Raw genomic sequence first — 11,004 nt, 5'->3', positions numbered from 1 at the left:
GTTGCTTCTTACTTCATGGAATGTATATCCCTAGGAAATAGGACAACAATACTGTAGTTAAAACATGAAAGTGCATGTATAATGGGGCCAAACTGCCAATTTCCTTTTCACTCCAAGGTGGGTTGTTTGGGAGAACATGGAGAACTTACAAGTGCTGTTCCCTGTAAAAACTGTGACTCTGAGCTAGTCCATGTAACACCAGATGGAGTCCCTGGTCTGAGTTACTTAGTGGCAGAATTCACATGACATTTTCTGCACTGCTCACAAGGCTGGGCATTTCCCTGTGAGCTAGGCAAAATGGCTAGTGTCAAGGGGGTGGGCAGGAAGGAAGGTAACAGAAGACAGAAGTACCAGCTCGTTGATGTTTGTCATTTTTATTTGCAATACTTTAGGTCCAAGTTTCAAACTGCAATATTTTTACACTCAAGACACAGTCATGCACAATCCATAATTCAATTTTCTATTGCTTCAACCACAATTTAAAATAACAATATTGGAAACAAAAGTTTAAAAAAAATCAGAAGCTGAGGTCAGAAGGATGGAACCATACCATCAGCAGGTCTACGAAAGAAATAACTTACTGAAAAAACTCAAACAAACAAAAAGACCATAAATACCTTTAATCCAAAGTTACAGAAGAATTTCACTACACATGGGTTTTACAGGAAACACATTTTAACAAAAGTGATGCACAACCAAATGAGATACAATTCTGATAAAAAATGAAAATATAGATCCTCCTCAACTTGTTTTGTCTGGATATCATGAGTACAATCCCAGTAGATGTCAGCACCTTGTGATCTGACTCCTCCTGGCTGATGTACTGAGACTTAAAACTCAACCCACTAATGGTTATAGGATTCTGTGAAAGGTCTTATCACTAATGAATATAGTATATGCGGGTCCATAAAGCACACCACACACAAGCACACATACTCAACTTGAATTTCACACTCAGGGCTAGTTGGCACTCTGTTAAGAGGCAGGGCATCGGGACTAAGTGACTTCCAGTTTACCCTCTTTCCGGCAATCTACTCATAAACTGGCCACTCACTGTGGGAGTTGTCATCAAAAATGCTATCTTTGGTTCCCAACAAGTGGATGTGTCAACATTCCTTGATGCTAATAGCACATACTTACTTTTTCACTTCTTTGTCTGCAACCTACAAGGGCTTATGTCTGCTCTTACTAGTCCTAGCCATTGAAATGCATGGGTTCTGCCATCTTGTGCCATTTACAAAGTAAAGTCTATAAACCCAACATCACTTTGTAGGAAAGGAAAGGCCCAAACATTGTTCTGTTCTAGCAAGTGTGACAGTGTATTTCTGTTCTAGTAGCAAATATTGGCCACAGCTTAATGAAAACCAGACTTCACATACAGAGCATATGGAAAATAAAAACTGGGAACACATCACAGAAAAAGGACATTAAAACAACAACGAAACAAAATGCGAGGATTGGGAAGGCTGCCATAAGTTTTATCAACATTCCCTAGTGTTATTTTCATTTACTTAAGGTTTTTTTCTTCCCCCATCATCTTACATATTTCTACAGTTTAACGGCAACATAAGAAACCCAGGCTTAAGCATGCAATATTTGCCATCAATCACTTTAGCAGGTTGAATTTGCAAGGCAACCTATAGTACCACAGAATGATAGAACTTTTGGAAAGACCTTGGAGGTCATCTGGTCCAATAGCCTTATTTTACAGATGAAGGAACAGCCATGAGAAGGTTAAGTGGCTTGCCCAAGGCCACAAACGAAGTGAGAAACAGAGCCTATGGTAGAATCCAGGTCTCCTTACTCCTAGGCTGGTCCTCCTTCCACCACGTCTGCTTGCTTCTTTATAACTCCTGCTGACTTCCTCTTAGGTACTAAATCAGGTGAACACAATACTTCCCTCAACTGCTGGTAGGTATTATGGGGCAGCATTCACCTGACAGCAGCTTCCAAAGGAGACTCTGACAGCCTCAACCTGTTTCTATCAGTTTATCCTGCAAGTATGACTATATTACATGGCAGTAAATGCTATTTGTACGGTAGTATACTTGCACATAGACGTGTGCACGTGGAGGTGACAGCTCCGTTCCCGCATTTGCAGATTCAGTTAGGGATTGTTTAATAATAAACAGACATTCTCAATGCATGAGGAGTTGGGTGATATTCATTTGGCCACTACAGGAGTGTGGGATCAGGAAAGGAGTGACAAAATTAAAGCTAACCAACAGAAAGATGATATCAGAAGCAAATCTCTTATGAAAAATTCTTTCTTAGGGAAAAATATTTCCACTGTTTCCAAGGTACCATTTATTTCCTTCCCAAGCCACATGCAAATATGTTCAGAATTGTGTGTTAAGTTCACTAGAAATCCCAGGCCTATTAGACCATCAATTTACAAATGCTGAGTTGTGGTCCTCTTGCTCAGAGGCTGGGAGAAGCTTGCATCACTGGCCATGCCTGTGTTTAACTGAATATTAACTGCGAGTAGCACAGAGAAGGACCATGAGATTTGACCGGGGATGGCAGGGATAAAGAACTCTCTTTAAGTATTATTTTCACATTGAGAATGGCAATGAAAAGTGGGTTCTCTCAGTATAAGGTCTGCTCTTGGGGAAACAGAGTTACATCTGAGCCCACTGCATTATAAAACTCATCATCTAAAATTTCTTTGGTGGTTAGAGGAAAATTTTTCTCTCTTGGTACTCTCCCTTTGCCCTGTAAAAATGACAGTAGTTACTGCAATCAACCTATCATCAGGCAGCACAGAATGCACATGGAGGCCATCTCCAGCCAAAGTGAATAGGAGCTGAAGACCAATAGGCAAAGGCAGTTCTAAATATTTGTCTTTATGTTTTCATAGTCGGCTTTTAATTGCAAGTCCTAACTTCTACTGAAATAAAAGGGACTTGTCTACTCATCACTAAAAGGAGAATTGTACCTGAATGATATAACATCTGGTGGAACAAGGACACGGTGGAAGTTGGGGGGAGTCCTCCTTCTGTTCCTCTAAAACTCAACCTGAAAATTTGCTAAAATGAGCCAGAAAGGTGATACCTGAACATCACCCCATCCAATCTAAAGTGACCAAAACATAAGCCTCTGCACCATGTCAAAGCAGAAGGCAGCCAATTTTAAAGCAGAAGGATATGTCTGGAGATCTAATAGCGACATCTCCCTAGCTTTCACTTAGAGATAATAGTCTGCTAAGAAAGCATGTGCCATACCCGAGCGTGTGCCAACCTCAGTACCCAGGCAAATATAAAGCCTATGGAATAATTGTAACTAGCAAATATCTGTGCCCTGCATGCTCTGGGCTCTGGTCAGAAGACATCTGCTTCTGGCGTCTTTTCTATGTTTCTACAGTCCCCTTTCCAATGTTTATTTATTATAAAGCAATATTATAACAGTATCAAAGAAAATTTTTAAAGGAAATTTTTTTTTGCATAATCCCACCACTGTAACACAACTGATTTCAACAATCAGTGTTCCCAGTCTTTGTCCGTTATGCACACTTATTTTTCCATAGTTGTAATCCCTCTTTGTGTTATTTAAAAGTGATTTGATAGATTCTCTCTGAGAACTGGCAGCCTCACTAGAAATAAACACGCCACTGCGCAAAGGAATATAGTTATTTACATGATCTTTGAGTGGAGAAATATCCTTTATAGACAAACATCTCAAACTATCAAAACAGTTATACAGACAACAGGAAGCAATTTCATATTTCTTTTTCTTTTAGCAATGGAATGTGCTTCACAGGGGAGGGATGGATGTGTGGGATTAGGTGGTTAAACTCAACATTGGGGTGCAATTCACAAACCTGAAGAAATCTGAGTAACACAATTAAAGAATAAATACTTGAGTTAAATCTTCTTACATGACTTGGCCATCCAGTAGCCAAAACGGAACATGGACACACAAATATTTACAATGACACATAGACGAGATCAGCAAGAACGAAGTCATTACCCAACACGGTGACTGATTTGGGGGGATTGTGTCATCCAAAAATCCTCATGGGATTATGACAACGCACCGGATCCTTGCTACAACATTAATGTTCTCTTCTCTCTTAAATAAATAATCTCTACTGTGCTTCTTACCCTTCCCTGACTTTCCCTCTGCCCCATCCCTATCTCAGGACATTTTGCCATCAACACTCCACAACGTGCCTTCATTATTTCTGGGCACACTAGCAATTTTAAGGATCTGGATAGATTCATCTGTGTCAAGATGAGCTTAAAAAAAATCCAGAGAAAGGGAATAAACAACCACCTGGAGTCCAAGTTGTTCAAGTGTACCCAATGTGAATCCTTCAGCATCATTTTGGCAGGAGAAACAGCTTCTTGCTAATACTTATTAGAAATATACATAACTCTCCAACGTGGGGGAGGGGTTTTAGAAGCTATTCTCATTTAAAAATTTACATAGATATAAATTTGTAAGAGTAAAGCCTACTGCACTATATTACCATAAAATCTTGGTACAATGTGGGTGCGGGGAAGAAGTACCTGGCTCCTCATTGGTAATATGCAGAACCGAAAGCATAAAAGAGCAACCATTTTTCTGCCTACAGTGATCTCAGGATCACTGCTCCAGGTCTCTCCCCACCCAAAAGGCCTTTAAGACATATAAGAGACGCTAATCAACAACTAGGGCTTCCCAACCAGCTTTGTGATTCTCTCCACTGGCAGGGGCATAGTTAGTGTACTGAATTCTACTCACACCCCAGGTATTATCTCATTGAATTCCCTGGCACTATGAATGAAACATTAAAAAAAAGAACATTTAACTTTTAAGTGAAATAAATATTAAGGCCTCTCTCTCTCTCTCTCTCTCTCTCTCTCATTAGAACAGTGAGGCTTTCAAAATTTCAGGCCCAACCACCTTTTTGCCAGGTATAACACAGCATGCTTCAAATGAATGTAACCATTTGATCTTCTTTTTGCATGTGTTGTTTTATCTCACTGTGGGTATTTTCTAGTGGGTCAAGCCCTCCCAAATTTTATAGTCAAAGAAAACAATAGGAAAATAGGAAATCCACCAGTGGTGCCATTTCCTAAACATAAACACATGCACTATATGGTTAGCAGAAACTCTCTAAAGAAAGTGCTTGCCTTTTAAGGAACAGATGGATGGTTAAATGGACAGATGTACCTTGGCAGAGAAGAGAGGCTCGGGCCACCGATCTCTTTCTCCTTCTTGCTGAATGTAGATATGTAACATACTGAGAATCTGAATAGAACCTATCAAGAAGCCTTCTATCGAACAGACTGTTTCTCAAAGGCATGGAGAAACCACTTTACAGAGTTTATGAAACTGACAATACATTTGAAAGAGAAGCATACCCATTTTTTCTACACAGACACCCTCCAGATATTTGTCTACTCTAGAAGATTCAGGAAGTGCCAACTGTTGAATTGTTAAGAAGTAGCTACATGATTGGGCTGATACTTCTTGGGATATGATCACAAACCCTAATTATTTTTTTTCCTAATTATTTTTCACTGGAAAATTTCCAGATCTTTCTGAATGCAGTTTTGGAATTCAAAAGCTGAAAGGACAAAATCTGACCATACTATATCCTGAAACAGAAATTGATGAGACAGAGGGAAAATGGGAACAAGTACTTAGAGCCAAATGTTGATTGGGATGTAGTTGTCATGGACCCCCTGTTTCTGACAGGTTTGGATGCTTAGAAATATCTCTGTTCCCCAGTTCTTTTAAGAAATTTAAAAAATGTTGTAACTTGTCACATGATTCTGATCGTAAGCAAATGTTGGCTAAGGGGTCTGTTTCCTCCAAAGGTGCCTATTTTACAAGCAAAAGAGAGGATTAAGTTAGGTCTCCTGATCTTTGTTTCCTTCTGTCCACCAAAGATCTGTGTCACACACTCATCTTGCTTCCCCTTTGGCTCTCAGAGAAAGTCCCATCTTTGTCTAAGAATGGTTTCTCCCGTTGGGATTTCCTAGGTTGAGGACCTGGACCCACCCAACGGGAGTACCACCACTTTCAATGTGTCCTTTGTCAGGCGCCATGAAGATGAATGAGCCAGTTTCTAGAAATGATACATCAACTACCTCTGAAGCGTCGTTGTGAAAATGTGACAGGATTTCACCATTTGAGCTTTATTTAGATAGACGGTTTTGAAAAGCCCTTCCTGAACACACATATTCCTCTTTGCTTTTGGAAAAATGCCTTAAAAGAAACCTTTTATAATACAAATGCAGAAAAAAAAGGCACACAAACCAAGCCACCACTATAGAAGAAGAATAAAAAGTTGCAACTCTATTAGGGCATGGACTTCCACATGTTCACACAGTACTTGCTCTGGGGTAATTTTTGTTTGTTTCATTTTGTTTTTGTGTTTTGTGTGTGTGGTTTTTTGTTTTTGTTTTTTTGTGTTTTACTTTCTTTTTTTTTCTTTAAAAAAAAAAGTTTCGACATCTTTTTTTTTTTCCCCTGGACATCTAATGACAATGCAAGTGAAAAACATCACATTGGGCAAGGAGTTTTGAAGGAGGTTCGAATGCAAGAGGGACTATTCTCTAACTTAAAAACGAACACGACACTATGAAGAGGGAGTGTGCATCTTTGAGAAACCTCTTTTTCTTCAAAGTGAATGCACAAAATGAGGGGATTCACTACTGGCTCTTTCGCTTCACGGTAGAAGTGACCACTTTCTGGCCACGTCGACATTGCTGCCCTGGTCGGGCTGCGATTCGGGCTTACAAATAAATTACATAATCTGAGGGAGTAGGAAAAAGGCTTATAAGAAGTTTCTATTCATTTGAAAGTTAAAGATCCCCCACCCCCTTTGACTGTATTTTCTTCCATGTTTCCTGCAGCAGAGTATCAGTTCAGTCTTACTCAGGAGGGAGATGGTGTGGGGTAAGGCTCGCAGTCCTAGCGGCTGCTGTTCTTAATCGCTTCCTTTGCAGCAATAATCAGAGGAGTCAGGCTGGAGAGAGGCTTGGCTAATTTTAAAAACGGATGCTGCAAAAGGAGGGGGAAAAAGAAGAGGAATTACTGGAATCCTTTCCTCCAACAGGTATATCACCTTACATTCTCAAGCAGCCCTTTTTCATTCAAATGTGTACCTTGAGCAGCCAATTAAACACAACTTGATTAAAAATGGTGCCAGCTTTTGGCCTTCAGATGTCCTTGTCATTCGGTGTCATGAAATCCTCTGGCCGCTGACTGGCAGAGCCAGGAACTCAGAGTAGGGGTCACTATGTTTGTAAACAGTCTCATTTTCTGATTTTCTCAAACAAATGCATTTATCTGGAGCAGCTCTTGTGCTTGAAAATGTGTCTGGTGGCCTCTGACCCTGAAGCCAATGGTTTCTCAACTGCTAAACCCGGTAGCTGCACCTCCACCATTTCTCTTTTGGCTCCTCTGCAGTACTTAATGTAAATGGATATCCCTTCCTTTTCTGAAATGTTTTCCTCATTGGGGGCCTGTAATATTCTCCCATCCTGGTTCTTTTCCACATGTATGCTCACCGACTCCTCCCCTTCTATCTTCTTCCCTGCTTCCCTTTCCTCTTCCCACCTCCCAGATCTCAGCACTCAGTACTCATTATGTTCTTTTTCTTTTTTTTTTTTTATGTTCTTTTTCTAACTTAATTCCTCTGAGAGCTCACTTTCTTTCATGGTTTGGACCTTTCATCAGCTTTATGGGGATGACTCCCAAACCAATATGGTGTGACCTGATCTCTTCCCTGAAGTCTGCTCCTATTTCTCCAATTGCCTGCTGGGTATTTCCTTCTGAATGTCCTTCTGTCCCCTTGAGTCCAACATTTAAAGAGCTATTTTAAAAAGTCTCCCAAATAGGGTACTCTTGTGTGATGTAAGCTGCAGAGGCTTTGGAATCTGTGCACCTACGTTCAAGTCTCTCCTCTGCTTATTATAATGGTTAGGTGAGGTAAATAAGTGACAGTTCCTTGTGAGCTACACAGAGGCAAAGAAATGTTAACCAGTGTATTATCCTTCATCATTTCTGCTTTTCCTACATGCTGCCATTGGTTTGATATTCTGAAATTACTTTTGTCTTCCTCTCTTATATTCTACATGTAAGCAGCTACCAAGTCCTTTCTTCTCAATGCCTTCTACCATTATCTCTTGCTTTCCCTGCTTCAGGGCTAATCACCAAACCCTCAACTATAACCATAAATTCTCCCTGATCTTCCTGCTCCCATTTTTTCCTGTTGCTAACTCTTATTGCATACCACCAGATTCCCCTTCCTAAGCAAAACTATCACCATGTGTCGCTCAGATATGGTCAGGGTTTCCCCACTGGCTACAGCCCCAATTCTATAGCCTGGTGTTCAAGGCCCTCTATGGCCCTATCTCTTACAGCCTCTTGACTGGATATGTTTACTTCATCTGTCTGCTTTATTTTCTGTTCACTTAAACTTTGCCTTCATGGCTTTGCTCACACTATAATCCTTCCATCTGAAATCCCTTCCCCTGTTTACCTCAACCAGTTAAACCTGCTCTGTCCTTCAAGACTCAGAACAACTCTTTCCCGTTTGCAGATAGGTTCTGATCACCACAACCCATAGGAACATTTCTCTAATCAACCATGGCATTTATTGTTTGAATAGCCACTTGGTTTGAATGAGTCTTTAAAACACCCTGTGGTTATTTTTGCCACATACCCAAGGACATTATAAACTTTTGGAGAGTAGGAATCATGCCTCTAAGGTCTGTATCACCCACTGTAGTGAGCCTTGCAAATAGAAGTTGCTCAAAAATATATCAATCGATGGACAGAGACTTGACTTGGGCCATACAGAAATACACATAAATACTGAAGACCTGTGTCTTTTCTCAAGCCTTCTGTGTGTGTGTGTGTGTGTGTGTGTGTGTGTGTGTGTGTAGGGGGGTGAATGTCATGCATCCCTCTCTTTTCTAGCCCCTGACATGGGCAGTTATAGGCTAGAGTCAGAGAATAGCATTATATGGACTTCAGGCAATATGCAGGATATTGGTAATGTGTAAAATGAAAAGAGGCAACAAATAAATGATTCAATTTAGACTCCAAATATAGTTTTGCGTTACTTATCTGACTGCTTTAGATCAAAGAACTACTGGGGAAGGAAGTAACTAGGTAGCTGAGTTAATGATCTACCTAGCTGTATAGCTACATTGAGAACCCGTCTCATCACTTATCCTTGGAATGTGTATCAGGATGTGTACGTGGGTGGTGGGAGGGGTGAAGAGATGTGGGAGCGAGGCACTCCAAAGTTTAGGTTTTTCATCTGTAATTTGAAACTGGGTTAAATAAAGGATTACCAAAGAACCATTGCAGATTTGAAATTCTAAGCCCTAGGGAAGCCTGTGAAATGCTCACAGCAGAAAAGGGAGGTGTGGCCTCTTTGATTCCTGGAAATCAGTTTATCCCAGGTGTGATTTCGGTTGGAGTGGGGTATTTTGACTAAGGTGTAGCTCTCCATCTCTGGAGGGGGGTTCAGGAGCAGTAGGAATTATTTTCGTTCTTTCTTTTTTGCCTGGAGCAGACTGAGTCTGTGGGTACCACACTAGATAACCAAATGTTGCACCTTTTGTTTAACTGGATTAAGTGTTCAAAGTCACTTTTCTTAGATGTTACAGGGCTTGATACACATCCCCGAGGAACAGTCCTCAGCACTGAAGTTGTATGTGTAGTCCCAGGCATGTGTTACTTTATCAATAGAAGTATATATTTTTGTCTCTAAATCGGTTTGTATGTTTGTGTGGGGGAGAGTCAGACAATCTAGGGCTCAGATCTCAGTTCTGTCACTCGATGGCTGTGTAAGCCTCAATTTCTACATCTGTAACAGGAGATAATCACACCTACCCTATAGAGTTGTTTAAAGAATTCAATGAGATAATGTGTGTAAAGAATGTGGTCCACCATTGGTACTAATGATCATCAGATAGACTAATCCCTGAGAGCCATGAAAAGGACAAATGGTTACAGAGGCACTCACCACTGGATGGTACTCACCCAGGCAAGCAGGTGCCTGCCATTTGGCATCACAAGCAAAGGGGCTTTGACCAGTAAAGCATTAGAGTAGCAAATGCCATGGAAATAATTGCATAGTTATGTAGAGAATTACCTCCGGCCAAGAGCACCTGCACACAACATCCAGGGGCACAAGTAAAGTTTAGAACAAAACAGCAACACCAGAGGTTCACAGTTTTCTTTTTCCTCGCAAAATAAGACTCCAGGAAGAACAAAAGAGATTTATAGATTAAACCGCCAACTTCTCAGAAAAAGGGCAACATGCCAGTCAATCATGTATTAGATGCATGCCTATACTTATGTGCCTGCAGTCTAGAATCAAATGGGTTACAGCCCAACTTGAACTAGACATCTCTTGACACAGCTAGACTCTTACTGTCACACGCTGAGATGGAAAACTCAATATAATCACTCTCTCTGTGAAATCATCCTATTTTATTTTCACCTGCAAAAGCTCCTTGGCAGATCCTCGCCTGTCCACATCCATCTCAAGACAGCGATTTAAAAAGTCACGGAACACAGCTGACAGTCTCTCAGGATTCTGGAGCTCTGGGGTTCCATTAGTGGCTATCAGATATAATGCCTACAGAAAAGATAAAAAGAAAAAAAAACAGAAAAATCCATTCAGTGCATACAAATTAGGATCGTGAGTTGGCACAGAAGGTACAGATCCAATTTCTTCCAGTTTATACCCTGGGTCTTCAAAATTCCATTTTATAGAATGACACTAACATACATTTCAAAGTTTCTATAACATTTAGAAGTCATTCCTCTCAGCAGTAACTGAGGTGAGATTGAGGGGCCCCACCCAGAAAAACTTGGTAATAAAGTCATAAGGTTGTCCTTTGACAGTTAAGTACGGAAAAGTCCATTTATAATGAGTGCATGATTAACCACCTAGGAAATTAAGCCTAGGGATTGTCTGTGAATCTGTGACTCTGAAGACTTGGAGAACATGCATACACCCAATCACACTGACCTGAGTACAACCTC

General features: G+C 40.6%; 1 protein-coding gene across 9 annotated transcripts in view; it reads right to left on the bottom strand.

Annotated features, from left to right (window-relative positions):
- Positions 1-358: 358 nt before the first annotated feature.
- PAK3 (p21 (RAC1) activated kinase 3) overlaps positions 359-11,004 on the bottom strand; it is a 125,319-nt gene continuing 114,673 nt past the window's right edge. For 6 of the 9 annotated variants that reach the window (XM_041741473.1, XM_041741476.1, XM_041741478.1 and 3 more), the window contains 3 exons: positions 10,457-10,594; positions 9,994-10,121; positions 6,889-6,996 (listed from right to left, as the gene is read on the bottom strand). In XM_041741473.1, the coding sequence (XP_041597407.1) occupies positions 10,023-10,121; positions 10,457-10,594 (237 nt within the window). In that variant the 3' untranslated portion in view covers positions 6,889-6,996; positions 9,994-10,022. Of the gene's footprint in view, positions 6,997-9,993; positions 10,122-10,456; positions 10,595-11,004 lie in introns of all 9 variants that reach the window. The other 3 variants (XM_041741475.1, XM_041741477.1, XM_041741479.1) reach the window with 1 other exon arrangement.

This window comes from Vulpes lagopus, chromosome X, assembly GCF_018345385.1.
Source record: "Vulpes lagopus strain Blue_001 chromosome X, ASM1834538v1, whole genome shotgun sequence".
NCBI classification, from domain to species: Eukaryota; Metazoa; Chordata; class Mammalia; order Carnivora; family Canidae; genus Vulpes; species Vulpes lagopus.
This window is presented reverse-complemented; position numbering and strand designations above follow the sequence as displayed.